We start from the raw sequence: 20529 nt of genomic DNA, 5'->3' as shown, positions 1-20529 counted from the left end.
GAGAATATCGCATTTAAGGCGTCACCTCTTACCATACACAAAGCAGTGGCCGAGGCCTTCACTTAATGATCAAGAATAGTGTAGTTTTTTGTAGATCTGTCAGTGCTGACAGACCAGGAACAGTGCATGAAATAAGCACAGAAATCAATGTCAGATGTATGACAAACTTGTGTGTTAGGAAAGTGTGACGAAATTTAGCATTAACGGGCTATGGCAGCAGACAAACAATGCGAATGCCTTTGCTAATAGCATGACATCATCACCTGCACCAACTATCTAGGCCTATGACCATATTGGTTGGTTCCTAGATGACAGGAAAAGTGTGGCCTGGTCATATGAGTCCTGATTTCACTTGGTAAGAGCTGATGGTAGAGTTCGAGTGTGATGCAGACCCTCAAAGCCATGGACCCAAGTTCTCAACAAGGGACTGTGCAAGGTGATGGTGGCTCCATAACGGTGTTGGCTGCATTTATGTAGAACAGAATGGGTGCTCTGAATGTTCTACTATTTGTACACAATTTGCAGTTATTCATGGTTATCCTGTTCCCACATAACAAGGTAATTTTTATGTATGAAGTGCACCACGTCACAGGACCACAATCACAACTGTTCGCAATTGGTTTGAAGAACATTTTGGACAATTTGAACAAATAGTGGCCCCTTTCAGATCACCCGACATGAATTCCACCGAACAGTTATAGGACACAACAGTTCAGATCATGCAAAAATCCTGCACCTGTAACACTTCCACAGTTATGGATGGCTACAGAGATAGCATGGATCAATATTTTGCAGGGGCTTCCAATGACTTGTTGAGTTGATGCCACATTGGGTTGCTGCACTACACCGGACAAAAGTAGGTATGACATGATATTAGGAGGTGTATATGGGCACAAGATTCATTGTCAGCCATCAAGTGCCAGTTGCCTTCAGACAAATATGGTTGTCTGTCATGCATACTTACCAGCATAAATGGGGACACTGTCACTAATAAAATACTTGTACATCTAAACCTTCTGGACCAGTTGATAGGAGAAAGAAAAGAGGAGACAAGCAAAAGTGAATAAATGTCTGAAATTGTGAGAAAAAAGCATGCTAATATTCTCAACTGACAGAAAGAGTAGCAAGAAACATACTAATGTTTCTCTCACTCCATCCTGGTATATTTCTCCTCATATTACAAATTATCTGGATATCTATAATATCCTTCCCTGTATTTTTTTTTCTCAAGAGAACCTGCAAATTCCAAAACTGTAGATATGAAAGCTCTTTTTTTATCCGATTTACTTCAGTTATTCCAGTATATGTTAGTATTTCAAGCTTCACTCCGAATAACAATAACCTTAATCTAAACTGGACAGCAATGCACAACGGTTAAGCTCCTGTGGGTTCAAACTGGCCGTTAATTTCATTTGGTTATACAAAAACTTTTAAGTGAAGATCTATGTTGTTTACTTCAAATAGTTTGGTAATTATCGGTCAACCCCTAAGTACTGAAGCATATTTTTCATGGTGAATCTTCATGATTTGTCACTATCAAGAGCCATCAACACCTGCTCTCTCTTCTTAAATGAATGCAGCAATTTTAATTAATTATTATGTGTAAGATTCTGTGTGCTTATCTTAATTAACATAGTTTGTTTCCTATACAGACAATGCACTTTTACATAGAAGAATGAGTTGTTATATAAATGTTAATAACCAAAATACTGTTACATATATAACGGAAAATTTCTAACTGTTGTAAAAATTACGCATTGGATATCACTTCGCTCATGAGAATACAATCTAAAGAACATGTAACTAACTCACAAATCGAAGATTTTGTCATAACTATAACAGGCTTAATATAATAGGCATACTGACTCCATGCAGATAAGGACAGGAGACCATCTAGCATTCACCATGAATAATTTACAGAGAGCACTGATGATCTAGGTCAGGGTAGTTTTACTGTGGAAGTTCCCTTGCTTTGAAGGTTTGCAGTTTTGAGGCATAAAAATTTACTGATCTGATCTGTTGTCTTTAAGAACTTGTTTTTATTCTTAACTAAATGACTTTCCTTTAACAGTAATGGGGAAGTATTAAAGGGCACACACAATTTTATAGCAACAGATTATGTCTTTCAAAAAGTTCTCTCTTTAAATAAATCTTGTCTCTTTTTTAAGATATTGTTAATACTATTATTATCAGTTACAGTTTGTTTCCACCACTGTTACCAAAATAATTACATAAATTTGTAATTTCATATGAGTAGCAAATTTCCTATCTGGAAAATGACTTTTTGATGTATAATATATTTTTGTTTTTATTACTGGGTAAATAAAAAAACAGGTTCATCATATACAAGTACATCCAAGTAAAACAACATAAATAAGTCTTCACTCAGAAAGTTAATATTGCACAACATATGATGTGGAATGTTGCAAAATATTACAGAACAATTCTTTATGTTCAGCTGCTAGTAAAAACGTTATGCCTACATGGCAAAGCTGTTTTGATTTTTGGCATTTCCAATCAACAGAAATTTGTATAACTAATTAAAACATATTTTATACACATATGTACAAAAACATACAAAAGTTTATTAGGATATGTACCATTAGTATCAATGGCGTTAAAACCTAAAGTATCACATTCAGTACAAAAAAAATTAGCAAAATTGTAACTAGCATCATATGCTCTCATAAAATCAACTGGATTACTCTCAACAAATTTCCTTTCATATAAACCCAGTGGACATTTTAAAACTTTATTCTGATGCTGTAAGCATCAAAGCTTTAACAACTGCACTGAAACCTACCTATACTGTTACAGCTTTGGTGTAGGAGCTGTTGTCACTCCAGCATATATCATAAAGTTAGCACTAAAGCTTTTCAGGAAACTGCAATCCCAGAACAGAAAATTTCTCTGAATGGTGAAAATACTGTTAAGCATATATACACATTACAACACAGTGTAAATAAGAGTCAATAGTTTTTAGAGAAAAGAGGTGGAGCAATATACTATTAATTTATTAATATAAAAATATGTTCATGGTCAAATTGTTACTAGAGGACAATTATCTGTACACAGCACATAAAAAATATACATTTATATACAAATCTCAAGTACTACTTGGGATTAACACAACCTTAATACTAGAGTAGTTCCCTGAATCCAGTTGTGCTCATGTATGACACTGTGACCAAAAGTATCACATAAAAAAACTAACAATGAAGCAACAACCAGTATGCAGTTATAATGAATGTTGCAGCGTACTTACAAACATTAGAAAACAAATATCAGTCACAAGCAAGAGGTTTAACAAAACCTTATATAATGTTATGACTCAATACTCTGATGGAAGTAAAGAGGATAGCCAGGATAAAATATCACACAATTAGCCATAAATCCTCATTCTTTCATTTTACATTAATGGCTTTAACAAGCTGAATCTTATTGTTACATTGTACAAACTAGGCAATGTGATAACAAGAAGCAAAAATCTATCAAAGGCCATATTTGACTAAAGATTTTTTAGAGCTCTTAGAGAGAATTGTATATCAATATTTTGTGGAGTATTGAAAATAGCTCAATGCTTTCCCCTTCTCCCACACTCATCATAAATACACAAACTTCCAAACACACTTTCTATTTTACAAATATTTGTATTTCAACAGCAGTAGAAGCTGTACAGTTTTCCATATTATATAACTGGTGTAAATACTGAAAGAATACACACAAACAACTGACACAAATAAGTAAAGAGACTTCCACATAAATACATAATTACAAACAACAGTAACATATTGCTTAAAAAGAGTCTGTAAAGCTTGCATTAAAAACACAGATTCCAAATGATCAAGATATGATTAAACTTTCATGCAAGTATACTGAATGCCTAATTTTGGCATAATGATCTATATCTAAGACAAATGAAAGAGTTTATTTATTTTCAAGTAAAGAGTAAAACAACCACATGAGATGTTATCTTAGTAAAAAATTCTGCTTCATAATAATGAACATCACTCTCTTGTTTGCAATATATAATCTCAGTTTCCTTTTTTGGTCACATCACACACCTGTTCAATGAAGAGTAATTTTTCACTGGCAATTCTCTTGTGCAAAACTATATACACAGACAACTCACAACTGCGAACGTTGATTGATTGCGCTGCAGTCTGTTAAAAAAGGTTATCCTTGATTATGCACAAAATACAAATTATTCTGTAATAACTATATAACCAAAGCCATGTCTTTCTTATTAGGCAGAGCCACTTTTTTTCCTTGCCACAAACTGTTATGAATGGTGAAAGCATCAATTGTGACTGTAAGGTGTTTTGTGTGGACTTGGGAAAAACATTTGCCACCGGAATTATACCTGAAATCACAAGAGTGAAATAATTAGAGCTATGGTATTTCTGAAGTGATATCAGGAAGTAATACAATGTGATACAGCAGTGTTATCTGCAATTCAAGACACACTTCAAGGCTGGAATGTTTTTGGTTTTTAAACACATTTATGCTTTTTGCAACTTATGATAAACTATCAAAGCTATCCAAATGTACAGTTTAAACAGAAGAAGAAGAAGAAGAATAAGAAGAAGAAGGGAGGGGGGATCTGCTTAAACTGTGCCAAGTGATTTTAATTTAATTATTAACCTGCACTTGTGCTTAACAGTGCTTCACTTAATATTAGATTACATCTGAATTTTACTGATTTCAGACCTGTGATGTGTTGTTGCAAATGGATATGGGACAAGTCCAAATTAACATTATTATAAAACTCACATCTGTAGAATTAAATAAATCAGCTAAAAACTAATGGTACATAAAAATTTAACTTTGTTACTTTAGACTCATAATAAAATAACCTCAATCTCTGTAGAATGAATTAATCAGTTATAAGCTTATGGCACATAAGTAGCAACTCCCATATGCTTTACACTGCTGTGTTTTTGTAGCCATTGGGTAATTGTACTTTTGGCCTAGGTAATAAATTTGATATTTTTTGTTTGAGTGAACACTGGGATACCGAGGGTGAACTTACAATTGTGAAACTTGATAACTTCAATATGGCAAATAGTTACTGTAGAAAATTGCATAGAAGAGGTAGCAATCTATACTAATCACTCACTCAGTTGCTCTATTACTAGGTTGGATCTAGAGTAGTGGTGGGATGAACAGAATTTTGAAGCTATTGGTATAATCATCGACAGTTTTAAGTTAGTAATAATATTCTTGTACAGATCACCTAAGGGCATTTCCAGAAAAACTGGACCTGCTGTTACATGTATTTAGAGAGCCAAAATGGTTATATTATGACGTTGTAATAGGTGGAGATCTGAATTCAGATTTTGAGGTAAAGACACGCAAACATAGTGTCACTGAGATGAAAAATCTTCTAAGGCAGTGCAATTTACACTTTATCAATAATAGACCCACAAGAGATGAGGCATGTCTTGACAACATTTTTGTCAATTTTGAAACTAGAGAAGAATCGTGTAATTTGACAGTATTTCCATTCTCGGACAATGATTCTGTATCCTTAAATTGTAAAACAAAATTCTCTGCTGATAACAGTAATATTGCAAGGCCTGTCCCAAAAACTGTAACCACCAGACCTGTCACAAATGATAAAATTGTCAGGTTTCATAAGTCCTTTGCAGACAGACACTGATTTGCCCAGTGTTATGGTGACACACATTATAGCTTATGTAATGATTTGTCAGCAAAGCAAACACTTGAAAGGTTCTTTAAATCAGTTTTGACAGAATTTAATGACAGCATTCCCATAAAGAAATGCAAAATAATTGACAAAGGCTTCAAAAGCAAAGACCCAAAAAAATAAATAAATAAATAAATAAAATGGTATAGTGAAGAACTAACAAATCTGAAAAACCAAGTTATGTTGTTGCACAATCTATATAAAAGTATGAAGGTTGACCACGCCACGTCAGTCTATCTTAGATATAGGAATGAGTATAAAAAAGCCTTTGTTGAACCCAAAAAGCACACAATTTCAGCAGTATTGAGAATTCCACCAACAAGTGCAAAGTCATATGGAAACTAATAAATAGTATTGATAAAAATGAAAGAAACAAGAAAATTAATGTATGTCCCCAAAAATTCAATGATTATTTTATTACATCAGTTGAGGAAGTAGGAAATTCTATTACCAAACCTGATATTAGTTCATCAGATATTCTTTCAAAATATTTATGTAAACCACCAGCTAATACATGCATCCAGAATGAGATTTTCACTCTGCAGCGGAGTGTGCGCTGATATGAAACTTTCCTGGCAGATTAAAACTGTGTGCCCGACCGAGACTCTAACTCGGGACCTTTGCCTTTCGCGGGCAAGTGCTCTACCAACTGAGCTACCGAAGCACGACTCACGCCCGGTACTCACAGCTTTACTTCTGCCAGTACCTCGTCTCCTACCTTCCAAACTTTACAGAAGCTCTCCTGCGAAACTTGCAGGAGGTACTGGTACTGAAGTTCTGGAAACATCCCCCAGGCTGTGGCTAAGCCATGTCTCCGCAATATCCTTTCTTTCAGGAGTGCTAGTTCTGCAAGTTTCGCAGGAGAGCTTCTGTAAAGTTTGGAAGGTAGGAGACGAGGTACTGGCAGAGGTAAAGCTATGAGTACCGGGCATGAGTCGTGCTTCGGTAGCTCAGTTGGTAGAGCACTTGCCCGCGAAAGGCAAAGGTCCCGAGTTCGAGTCTCGGTCGGGCACACAGTTTTAATCTGCCAGGAAAGTTTAATACATGCATGTCTACCTTCTCCAAGGTCTCTCCTAGTCTCGTCCTAAGAATAGTAAAACAGCTAAAACCATCAGCCAGTGTAGATATGTATGACACATCTTGTAGCACACTAAAGAAAGTAATAGATTGTATTGTGTATCCCTTAATATATTGTATAAACAAGTGCATAGCTGAGGTATATTTTCCTGATGAGCTAAAAGTGTCAGGTAGATCCAACACATAAAAAAGGAGATACTGACTCACCTTCAAGTTACAGGCCAATTTCTACAGTCCTGGCTTTTTCTGAAGTGCTGGAATGTGTAATTTTCCAACAATTATATGTTTACTTTGAAAATCTAGGAATGATCAGTGAATGATTTTATGGTTTTAGGAAAAACTTGTCAACAGTTAATGCTATAGACTCTGCAATCCAATACATACTTCAAGTGTTTGAGGATAAAGGCTTTTCTCAGCCACTTTTTGTGATCTAAGTGAAGCTTCTGACTGTGTAGAGCACACTACTTCTGGAAAAAAATTGAATTCTATGGCATTGAAGGTAACAGCCTTAAAATATTTAAATCAGAGAACTGTAGGCAAACTGTCTGTGTTGGCAAGGAAATGTCAAGAATAGAACAAGTTAACATAGGTGTCCCCCCAAGGATCCATATTGGACCTTTTTGTGTTACTAATAATGATCAATGATCTGTCATCATTTATAAAGTCTAGTGCTGTTCTACATGCAGATGATACAACTTTTCTTCACTCTGGTAACGAGCTCAGCAGCTTTAAAAGTTGTGTTGCAAAGACAATGGACCAAGCTTCCAACTGGTTTAAAGCAAATAGCTTCTTACTGAATGAAAAACACACACAGCACATGGTTTTTAGTCTGAGAGACAAGCTTCCATCAGATGATCCTAGTTATGTTAAATTTTTGGGGGTATATTTTCACACTACATTATCTTAGGATCAACATGTACAATACATTAGTGGTAAGCTGTCATGATAAATTTATCTGTGAAGGTGACTTATAGATTGTTTACCCGAAAAGAATGTTAGACCATCCTATTTTTCATTCTTCCAAAGCATACCAACATATATTATTTTATGGAGGAACTCTAGTTGTTTGCTTGACATCTTAATACTGCAGACAAAAACTACTCGGATAATTACCGATTCTTCTTATAAGGCACACTTTGTAACCATTGTTTTGTGAAAAAAACATCATGATGTAATAAACTTCTACAATTACTATGTTTTAATTTACACAAACAGAAGTTACCACAACCAAAACAGAGAGAAAATGAACATTGTTACAGTACAAGAGGGAATAGAAGCATTTCTACCCGATACCACAGACTGTCAAAATCACTGAACAGTTATGAACTCATCGGGTACAAATTATTTAATAAAGTTCCACAATCTGTACAAGAATTACTAGTACAAGCATTCAGACAAATACTGCATGCCCCATTCAATGACAAAAATGGATATTTCAACTGTAACGTAATATTGTAACACCAACAGTCTTGCTCTTTCTTTTAAATTATCAATTGTGTTGTATAATATGTGTGTCAATTTCTATTGCTGCAATGGCCGAATGACAATGAAATTATCATCATCATCATCATCATCATCATCATCATCATCATCATCATCATAGATAGATCATTCAAATGACAGCTCTGGTAAAAATGCATGTCTATTTTTTCATTAAAATATGTATATTCTCATGAAGAAAGCACACAATTTTTGAATATCAAGAAAGGAGACAAGCTCACTTGTCTCATTGTCTTAATTATTATTCTCTACATAACACATCTCTCTGCGTGAGATGCCCCAAAATTGAGTATACATGCTTGTTGAGCATACACGTGCAAAGGATGTACATTTTAATCAAACAATGGAAAATCTAGGATGTAATGCAAAATATTATGAAAAGGAAAGTTGCCAGTCGCCATATAGCGGAGATGTTGCAGATAGGCACAAGGAAAAGATTCAGACAGACGAAAGTTAGTTTGTCACAGTCTTTTTGTCGTGCCTATCTGCGACTCATCTCCCCAATACGGTTGCACATTTTAGTGTCTCAATGTCGAAGACTTTAATCAGGACATTAAATGTACAGCACAAATTCCTCATCTATTTACTAACTCTTTATTTATATCATTTCATAGTGTGTCATCTGTCCATAGTGTGAGGAATTTAGGGGGTGACCTCTTGGGTTATGGGTACATCTTCATATCCAGCATCATCTGTCCTTGATAAAATGACATAATGGGTGAAAATTTATAGATAGTTTTGTGTTTATTCAGAAACTGTTTGTTTGTGCTTAACCAATTTACCAGAGTAGAGTTTTCATCAAAAATCGTGTTATGGAGTTCACGTGCACTGTGATTTGAAAACAGTGTAATGGTGTCATTGGCAAACGTTACTGACAGATCTTTTTACAGACTTTGGGACAGATCATTGATAAATATAATACACAGAAGGGAACCAAGAATGAAACCTTGCGAAGAATGTAATGTCTTAAGACTTGCTCCTTTAACTGTATGCTTCCAACATTTCTTAGGGTGATTACAACTTTTTTGAACTCTGTCCAAGATATGCGAGCTAAACATCATTGCATTGCACTTAATTTCACACTGTAGCAGTTTATTCATAAGTAATTCCTGGTTTATGAGACCTAAGACCTTTGCGGCATCAAGGAAGACTCTATTCTATGCTTTCTGTCATTGGGTGCACTATAAACTTCATTTGGAAATGAATACAGGGCCCCATTTATTGAGCTCCCTTTTCGAAAGTCAAAGTGATAAGAACTCAACAAACAGTTTATTTCCAGGAACTTAATAACACAGACATACACTGCCTTCTCGAGAACATTGGTATGCTTGATAGGATCGAGATGGGTCCGTAGTTATTAACATCACCCCTGTCATCCGTTTTAAGGAGAGGAACCACTTTTGCTGCCGTGAAAATTGTACGGAACTGGCCTGACAGCAAGGAGTAGTTCATTGCGTCTGAAAACGGATAAGACATGATGACATATTTGTTTTAGAAGATAAACAGGTATGCCATCAAAACCACTTGAGTACGAGTTTGATTTCTGTTTTATAATTCTTCAGATTTCACCTTGTGTGAATGAATCAAGAAATAATGTTTTGGGGAATAACTCTAGGTCTGAAAAGACAGCAGGCCTACGACAGCACTCTAGAGATAGTAGCAATACAGTATTAAGGGTTTTTGTGCGTTAGAATACATGAAGCATTCATTGGTTATGAGTGTTCAGTATGCACTTGTATGCAAATACAGAAAAGCTGCATCTCGTCACCAGAGCATTTTGCATTGATTTCACCAGTGTCTTGATACGGTTGTCTGCATAAAGTGAAAAATCACTGGGCAACCAACTATTTCAAATCAAACTGCAGAGTGAGTGAGACAGAACTTTGTGTGCAGTCCACAAAAATCAACCATTCGTGCAAGTCATGAACTGGGTATTCCACAAGAAATAGTGTTGAATGTTTTGCAGTGGTGTTTGCATTTTAAACTCCTGTTGTTTGCAACTGTTAGGAAATCTCACTCAAGATAATTACGACCAACTTGATTGGAGTTTTGTACCAAAATGCAATAAGCTATGGAAGATGACGGTGGTGATGATGATGATGATGATGATGATGATGACTTGATGGGGACAGTGACATTTGGCAACAAGGCGATTATCCATCTGTCAGTAGACGTACAGCACCCATGTGAGAGTGTGGGGTATAGTACTGCCCCATGTCTGTGAACGGTTGGAAAGAAATTTTGCAAGGTAAATGTCTTCTTTGCTAAGTCCAAAACAAAGCTGTATGGCCCCTTTTCCTTCACTGAGCAGATGGCGACGGGTTGCATACCCAGATATATTACAGTTGTGGTTGCTGCCACAGCCAACTGCTCACTCCTTGACTTTCATCTTTCAACAGGACGGGACTTCACCTCACTAAAGCCTTTCTCAATGGAGAACTGCCTCGTTATTGGATAGGGCATGCTGGTCTGGTTGATGTTCCTCTGTTGTCATGGACCCTCCTTCCTCCACAGGTCGCCAGATCTCATACCATGGAGTTTCTTCCTGTGGGGTTATCTTAAGGACATATAGTGTGAACACTTCAATGCTGCTGTGATAGACATTGATGGAAACATGCTAGTGAACATATGGATGCGACTGGATTACCATTTGGATGTGTGCTGGGCAGCCAAGGATGCATTGAACATTTGTAGAATGTACTAGAAACAGGGCGAGTGTACTTATCTTGTCATGTATCTCCCATCTTCGTATGTTGTATACTTGTAAATAAATAGTACTTTGAAACCCGATAAATCTTTTAGGCTAACACTGTGTAAATGACAGTGGTATGTTTCTGGTGCTGAAGAAAGCATTTTCTTTTCCCATCCTACTTCCTGCTGCCCATCCTCCCCATCAGCTGCTTTTATCTTCTCTCTGAACTTCACGTAAGTTACATTTACAGGCTAGTGTAAACACCACAATTCCACCTGGGATCCATTTCAGTGTGTGTTTTGTACCTTCACCCACACTGTTTTCATATCCGATTCCCAATATTCTGATCTCCCATGAACTAAACTAACCTCCTTTTTATCCTCATATGCAACTGAATCTGCCTGTACTAGTGTGAGTCATTTCTGTCCTAAGCTCCTGCTTGTTGTTTGCTTCGCACTTTTCAGAAGTGCCTGTGACATTTAAAAATGTACCACCTGATTTCTCTGAACACAAAGTCTTGGGAAAATAACTGCTGTCGCCATCACCCATAAGATGGGCAACATCCTAAATTTTGCTGTGTCCAATGTTTCCATCATACTACAGTTTCACATTCTGTTCTAAATTTCAAAGAGAGAGAGAGAGAGAGAGAGAGAGAGAGAGAGAGAGGGGGGGAGAGGGGGGGGGGGGAGAGAAAGAAGCCAATACTATAATTGGAAACTGTGTCTACAACCACCATTCATCTGCAGTCATGAACTTCTGTTTCTCATCATAGTGTATTGTTCACATAATAGAATATCCATTATCACAATAAAAATTATGAATATACATTAAGTAATTACTATTATTTGCTACCGGCACCACCACCATGGCTGCAAAAAAACAAATATTTGTAGCTACAATTAAGAAACTTTATCAAATACTTACTTGAAGAACTTGTCAAACATTCTATCATTCACTTGTTTTGGGCCAGTCCCATACAATTTTAGCACTTCTTCTCGATCTGGACAATATGAATATAGGGCTCTAAACTGGCAGCCAGCATCCCTAAATAAGATTAAGAAATGTTTGCTTTCTGAACGAGCAATTTCTTCCAACACTCGTCGCTTAGCTTCTTTGTTGACAACACCAGGGAAAACACAATATTCCACAGCATTCAGCATTATTCCACGATTAGATTTAGTTGCTGGTTGCTTGTACAGTCTTGGACCTGGAAATTTCAGGTTTCTCATTTTTTATTTCCGTAATTAAAACCAAAAATTATTTTTGTTTCTTGTCATTCAGTACAGACAAAATAATTATATTTTATTGTTAGAAGACCAGACTGGAAAGTAACTCACGCCTACATGACTAATGCACATCAGAGCACGAAGTGTATACTTTTCCATACCACCTTATTAAGCAAAGACCAATTTTCTTAATAATTGAGGGTATTGAATGACTTGTATTTACAAGAATATAATTTTCACCCGATGGACCTTAAGAAAACAGTTCTTCAGCTGTTTACATTTAAACCCTGCGGTAGATGTTACTTAGAGACAATCTTGGAAATAAATACATTCAGAAAGAGTCTAAATATGGAATTGCAGGGATGTAATATTATGTCAGTGAAGAAGAACCAGAGGTCTTTTGCCCTTCTGTGATGCTCTAGCTGTTAAGCCATGGTATGAAGAAAGCAGACACTACGTAACAGTTTTCTTTCTATTGACAAGAGGCCATTTATAACTTGCAGAAGATGAGTTTTATTTACAAATTTACTCCTTATGAATAAGGGGTAGCAGCTAGAAGCAGACAACAGAAATGATCACAAGATGTTATGCTGAGCCTTTGTAGTACATTAAATGCAAAAGAAGTGAAACATATATAAATGAAGAATGCAGCTTCAGCCTCACTAACACATGGAGAATAATGTAAGGAAAGTTCTGGCTGAAAATTACGAGTTATTTACCAATAAAGGAGACAATTCACCGAAAAGCAGAAGAACTGCATCATCAAGAGATACACAAATGAAAGGTATGGAGGTTGGCTAGCTTTCAGAACGCACTTCCTTTTCTGGGGGGAGACGTGCATGTGCTTGTCTGCGTGCGTGTGCATGTTTTTTCTACAGCCAGAAAAAGGAAATGCATTCCAAAAGCTAGCCAAGCTCCATATCTTTTGTTTATGTGCCTATCAGTGATGCACCACTTCTGCCTTTCGGTGAGTCATCTCCTTTATTCCTAAATAATTTGTAACAAAGGAATTCACTTACATCTACGTATATACTTTGCAAGCCCCCACACGGTACCACTACTATTATGCGGACAGTATATTGTGGCAGTCAGGAGTGACCATAAACAAATGAGAACTTTGACTGCCCAAGGGGAGAGGGGTGGTGCAGGGAAATAAGCCCTGCCTCCCCCTCAAAGGGTTGCCATCCTACGCCCACATTCTGTGCTTCCACGAAAGTGGAACATAGGGTTCGTTGATTCCTTTTGCTATGGTAAGAGACACATACAAATTCCTTTACGCTCCAGGATTACTCTCTCCACTCATTTGAAAATTAAAAAAGAAAACAAGCAATCCACAACACAAAGTAAATTGGAGTACACAAAGTGTTTGGTAGTGGTGTAATCATTTCCTTTCCTGTTCCACTTGTAAACAGAACAAAACAAAAATGACTTTCTATACAGCTCTGTTCAAGTCCTAATTACTCTCATCCTATCTTTGTAGTCCTTACACATAATGTACATTGACAGTCTAAATTTTCTCAATAGTGTTTCACAAGAAGAATATTGTATTCACTCCAGGCATTTCAATTTGAGTTCATGGAACATCTCTGTGACACTTACACGTTGATTGAACTTACCAGTAACAAATCGAGCAGCACACCTCTGAATTGCTTTAATGTCTCCCTTTAGTCCAAACTGATGGAGATCCCAAAGTACTCTAGCAGTGCTCACGACTGAGTCAAACAAATGTTCTATACATGGTCTCCTTTATAGACAAATTACACTTTCCCAGAATTCTTCCAATAAACTGAAGTCTGCCATTCACCCTCCCTACAGCCCATCTCACATGACTGTTCATGTCACATCCCTTTGGAATGTTATGCCTAGATATTTAATCAATGTCACTGTGACAAGCACCACATCACCAATACTGCATTAGAATTGTTTTTCCTATCATCATCATTGACTACATTTAGAGCAAGCAATCATGCGTCAAACCATAAGGAAATTCTGCGAGAGTCATCCTGTATTGTCTTCAAGTCACTCAGTGATGATATTTTCCCATAAACTATTTTTAGTGTCACAGCAAATGTTGTAGGTAAAAATCTTGACAAGTTCTTGACAGATTTACTTCAAATTTTTACACAATAATGCAATAAGCATTCGGTCTGACATAGCTAACAATTTTTTTTAAACAACAATGTACAGGTTTTCTGTTAAAACCGACTGCGAAAAAGAAAATGCTGTGCTTTGCTGCGCTTCCTTTTCTTTCTCACAGTCAGTTTTGGCAGGCCATTTAAACCGTTAGACTACTGTGTGCTCTTTTGTTTCCTTTATCACAGCTGGTTTTAACAGAAAACATGGAACTTGTATGAATGGCTTATCAGCTTATGATCAGGAACTACTACAGAATGTGAATCATTCAAAACTTTTTAGTCCAGTCTCGCAGCAGATTAAAACTACATGACATGCTGTCATTGAAGTTACTATCCTCACAGACGCAGCAGCAGGAGATATCCCTCGTACAGCACGTACCAATGATCACAACCGATTTACAAATTTGATTTAAGTGACTTCAATTCCAAACCAAGTTTTCATTGGCTATAACAATAAACAAGGCTCAAGGTCAGTGAGAGAGGAAGGGGCGAGGCGACAGGTGGGAGGGGAAGGGTAGTATGGTCAGAAGGGGGGGGGGGGGGGGCGCATCAGGACATATATCCAATTCCCATACATGTTTAGCAATTGCAGAGCATTATCAGGTTCACTAGTTTATTTATAGAGAGAACAAGAGCCATCATATCACACTTCCCTGCGGCATTCCTAACAAAACGCCTGTCTTTGATGAACATTCATCAAGGGCAAATTATTGGGTTCTATTATGAGGGTATGCTGAAAAGCAAGTCTCAAATTTTTTATGTGAAAACTCTTAATCTTTTAAAGAAAACAAATGATATTAACATTCTATGCCTTTTATTCTCCTTGTCTACATTTTATTTCTCAACATAGTCAGACTGGTAACAAACACATTTCTCCCAAAAAGAGACCAGTTTGCTGATACCATCACTGTAGTAGGTTTGACTTTGTTGACAGAGCCACAACCTCACCTCTGCTTGCACCACTTCAACAGTGTCAAAGTGAAGTCTTCAAAGGTGTTCTTTACATTTTAGAAACAGATTAAAATCGGATGAACCAAGTTGGAACTGTCTGGAGGATGACTGATGACAGTAAACCCCAGGTGCTGGATTGCTGTACATGTCGCAGCACTTGTATGTGGTCTGGCACTGTCATGCTGAAGGATATGGAACGCCATGTGTGGACAAACTCTCCGAATTCAAACTCTATTACAGCACTCTGTTTCTGATACACCAACATAGTTACATCACTCATCACTGTGTTACATGCTACAATTTGGAGACTTCTAGTGGTAAAGGCCTGCAAATATGTAGAAATGAAAAAATAAAGATGTACAATCTTTATAACATTTTTAAATAAAAATGCTTTAAGAGTTTTCACATAAAAAATTTGGAATCAATACTTGTGAGCATGCCCTCATACTTAAGAGGTCTTTGTGCCACTTGTATATCTGGGAACCTATTCTGTATGTTCAGACCTTCATTAACACTCTGCAGTGGGATACCACGTCAAATGCTTTCTAGAAATCTATGAATGTGGAACCTGCGTGTTGTGCTTTGTCCATGGTTCACAGGACATCATTTGTAGAAAGGTCAAGCTGAGTTTGCAGGAGTCATGCTTTCTAAATCCGTGCTCAATTGTGGACATAAGCTTTTCCATCTAAAGGAACTTTATTATATTCGAAATGAGTATATGTTCAAGAATTCTGCAGTAAACCGATGTTACTGATATGGGACTGTAACTTGTTAGTCTGATCTTTTACCCTTCTTTTACACAGAAGTCAATTGTGCTTCTATCCAGTCACTTGGCAGTTATGTCGGGTGAGAGATTCACTATAAATATAAGCTAAGTAACGGGAGAATGCTGTAGAATAATCTCTGTATAACAAAATGGTATTCCATTCGAACATTCTTTTCCAACTCTTTCGGGGCCTTCTCAATGTCAGGAATGCCAATCACAATGTCCTCCATAAAGGAGTCTACATGATGGTATGTTTTTATGATCCTCCTGCATGAATGGTTTCCTTAATATGATATTTAAAACTTTAGTTTCTTTTTCCTGCTTTCTAGTGCCACACCAGATTCTCATTGAGGTTACAAAAAAACTGCACACACCTTGTAACTTCACATCTTCAGGGTATCAATCATTGAACTATATTAAATAAAATCATCATAACTTCTGAACAGTTTGTGTTAGGATGTTCAAACTGCATGGTTGGCTGTGGGACATGATAGGAATTAGTATGCATATGCATGGTTTGATTTAGTGGTGAAGCCCACTTTTTTTTTGGATGGGTTCATCAATAAGCAAAATTGGCTCATTTTGGGGGACTGAGAATTTACAATTCATAATCGAGAAGTCTCTTCACAATTAAAGGGTGACTGTGTGGTGTGCAAAGTGAGGCACCGGAATAATCGGTGCATTATACCTTGATGGCATGGCAACTACCGAATGGTACATGAAGGCTTTGGAAGATGATTTTGCCCCCATTATCCAAAGTGACCCTGATTTTGACAAGATGTAGTTCACGCAACACGGAGCTCGCCCCCTTCGAAGTACAAGAGTGTTTGATATCCTGGAGGAGCACTTTGGGGAACCCAGAAACCACTGGCATAGGCCTCGATTGGCCACCATATTCTCTAGATCCGAACGCATGTGACTACTTTTTTTTTAGGGCTATATTGAAGACAACATGTTTTTGCTATTCATCTGTAGCACATCGCCAATGATGGCAGGCATGTCGAACATGTCATAACCTAAATCTGAATATCTGTAGTGATGCGTACATGTTGAATAAAGTGTGCGCATGTCCTGTAGTTTGTAACTAGTTTACTTTTTTTTTCATACAGTTCAATAATTGTCACCCTGTATATCCAAAGAAGCCATTGATATCTGAATGCATCACAGTCAGTTTAACAAGGTTAAATGACGAGACATTCACTGATGGAACACCTCTCCTTCTAGGCAAGAAGACTCTTGGGTCATGTATTGTAAGTAACCACTGATCCAACCTCATGCGTGCACTTAAAATGATGGGGAATTTCAACAAGAATTCTCTTGAATTTTACATCTGTCTAACCCATGTAGCTTTCAAAACAGTGTTAATGTACTACTTTTTCCTTCATATTCTTCTTTCCTTGTTTTTCAGATTCCCAACTACATAATTATTAATTATTATTCTGTTTGCTGCCCTGTTTTACTCATGTCAACTCCCCCCCCCCCCCCCCCAATTGTTTCTTGTTTCCTTCAGCTCACTTTGAAGTGGATTTTTCAATAGTGATGTTCTTACATGTGTGTTTTTAGATGTAGAGCCTATCTTACCCTTCTTTGCAATGCTGATGCAGTCATGCACTACTATGCTGCCTCTTGTCCTTGCACACATTTAATATCCCATTATCCTCAGTAATTACTTTTTCATTTCTCCCATTCTTCAGTATATTCAGTTCAGATCTCAAAATGCTGAACAACAACAACAATTTTTTTTTTTTTTTTTTTTTTTTTTTTTTTTTTGAGATGCTGGAGGGCATGAACAACTACATTACCTTACTGTGACAGACAGAAGATTCTTTAATTAGAGAGCTGACTTTTCATTGTCTATGAAACTTCAGGCTCAATGTTTGAAGTGAATTACAATTTACCTTTCCTAGAACTATGTTCTGTGCGCAGCTTACTGGTAATAATTATGAGGAGCATTTAATAAATAATGCAACACTTTTTCTTTGAAAGGAAGTTGGTTTTACTAAAGTTTCCAATACACCATTTTATCCCCACTCTCAGCTACAAAACCATATTTTTCAACATAATCTTCATTCAATGCAGCGGCCTTACACCACATTACTGGGAGGGTGTGTGTACCCATATGGTACCACTCTATTGGGTGACAATAGAGCAAATGTCTGCTGCATCAATAACCTCCCCATCATCCATGTACTGCTTCCTGCTGAATGCACTTTTCACCGGGCCAAACAGATGGAAGTCGAAGGTGCAAGATATGGGCTAGGGTGGATGAAAAAGCACAGTGCAATGCATTTTTGCCAGCTCCTCTCAGGTGTGCAGACCCGTATGAGACCTTGCACTATCATGGAGAAGGGGAGTTTGTTTGCATTCTTGTGGTACTGAACACGTTGAAGCCAGTTCTTCAATTTCTTGAGGGCAGCACAGTACACTTCATAGTTGATTATTGCACCATGAGAGAGTACATCAAGCAAAAAGATCCCTTCAGAGTCCCAGAAGACCATCGCCATTACTTTACCAGCTCATCACAGGAGAAGTGGTGTGGCATCACTCCGTGGATTTCAATTTTGTTTCTGATTCAAAGTGATGAATGCGTGTTTCAACACTTGTGATGATGATTGACAAAAAATTGTCACAACCAGTCATGTACAGCACAAGCAGTTCTGCAAAGATGGTCCTTCATTGCTCTTTACGGTTTTCTGTTAGGTGGCAAGGAAACCACTGGCGCACATCTTTGAATATCCCAACTGCTGGACGAATGTGTCAGCACTACCAACAGTGACGTCTAGTTGTGTGGCGTGGTGTTTGTTTGTGATCTCTCTCTCACCTTGAATGAGAGTGTCCGCATGTTTCAACATTGCGGGAGTCACAGCTGTGTGCGGCTGGCCGGTACACGGGAGAATGGACAGGTTTGCACGATCTAGTTGTGATGATTACAGATGCCTAACCCAACAAATCACTATGCCTTTTATTCATGGCCAGGTCCCCACAGACGTTCTGCAAGTGCCTATGAATATCTATGATGCTCTGGTTTTCTGCAAAAAAAAACCTCAATGATAGCTCTTGGCTTGCAATGCACCTCCATCACAAATGTCATTTTGTAGGCTATGTATAGTGTCACCACCAACTGGAACTTCATGAAACTATACCCCCACACTGATCCACAACAAATTCTGCATGTCTGCATTTGTTTCATAACTAGCAGAAGGTATCTTTCTCGTCTTTTAGTCACTTGTCACCAATTTACTTCTTTTATATATTTTTCACCCACTGTCTTTTCAATTTTACTTGTGTGTCAGTGAACAGGAGCTCATTCATGACTCATTGTTAAGTGTTTCCAATTTTCCAAATATTCATTTACTGAGTTCTATCTGTGTGTATCACAGTTGTTTTCTGCCTTACGAAACACTCCACCCATCTAAACCTCCAATTGCTCTTCTTCATTTTTATCCCTATATTCAAGTGATACTATAATGAATACTGTTCATAAGACCCATGGGTCATTAGGCTGCAGGTCAAAAAGTACACTATTGTCCCACAAAATTAGTATAGAACACAGACTGCAGCAAATTTTAAAATATCAATAAAATAATGAACCACCATTCCAGGCAATGTAGCTAGTGCCCATCAGGAGTATATAATACCACTAGAATAAATAATATTTAATGTGTGATTAGATATAGAGACTTGGGAGCACAGGAGATGCTATTCTTTATTTATTGTAAATGATGATGTAACTTTATTAATCTACACTGGCAACTAGGAGAGCACTGCTGCTGTTATATACTGCCATTCTTAACAGTGCCTGAAAGAGGTTAGGATTGGCCACTGCACTGTAAGCTTTTAGCAGAAGTGTTTACAGCTTGAAGCGATAGTGCAGTCTCACAATGCAGACTGCCAGTATGTTGGTTGCTGCTAACAGCCAAGACAACTGATGCCTGTAATCATGATTATGGTTTGTGCTGGCAGGCCACTTGAGTATCTCCAGCATCTCTTTAATCTTCCTTTTGACAGGCCACTTGAGTATCTCCAGCATCTCTTTAATCTTCCTTTTGAAGGTAAGTGTCTGCCTGTCTAACAAACAGATATCCTCAAACTGCAGATGTTTGTCACACAGTGACCTATCAGCACACAGCTAAACATGCATGAATGCTATCTACAGCATGGAAAACATATTAAATTAACAGTAGCAGAATACCAGTATGAATGCGGTGAATACAAACAGTTTGAGGAGGCTCACTTCTAACTATGCAACCAACTGGAAAAGAAAGATCCAGGAAGTGAGAGAAATTACAAATTGGTCACCATACAGGCAAGACTGCAGTTGCGAGGCTACCCGTTCTTTGCACTCGATAACAATCCAACAGAAAACACACACAATAAGACAAGACACTCATGAGCAGCTCACTCCTGATTCACCAATGTGGGCCAATAAAAATCCAACAGCAGTTACTATCAACGATCATCACCATAACCCC

General features: G+C 37.4%; 1 protein-coding gene across 2 annotated transcripts in view; it reads right to left on the bottom strand.

Moving 5' to 3' along the window:
- Positions 1-2068: 2068 nt before the first annotated feature.
- LOC126236743 (patronin) overlaps positions 2069-20529 on the bottom strand; it is a 438638-nt gene continuing 420177 nt past the window's right edge. For both annotated transcript variants that reach the window (XM_049946276.1, XM_049946277.1), the window contains 2 exons: positions 11904-12186; positions 2069-4363 (listed from right to left, as the gene is read on the bottom strand). In XM_049946276.1, the coding sequence (XP_049802233.1) occupies positions 4219-4363; positions 11904-12186 (428 nt within the window). In that variant the 3' untranslated portion in view covers positions 2069-4218. The remainder of the gene's footprint in view (positions 4364-11903; positions 12187-20529) is intronic.

The sequence above is a fragment of the Schistocerca nitens genome, chromosome 2 (assembly GCF_023898315.1).
Source record: "Schistocerca nitens isolate TAMUIC-IGC-003100 chromosome 2, iqSchNite1.1, whole genome shotgun sequence".
Classification (NCBI taxonomy): Eukaryota; Metazoa; Arthropoda; class Insecta; order Orthoptera; family Acrididae; genus Schistocerca; species Schistocerca nitens.
Note: the sequence above shows the minus strand (reverse complement) of the source record. Positions and strands in the feature narration are given on the sequence as shown.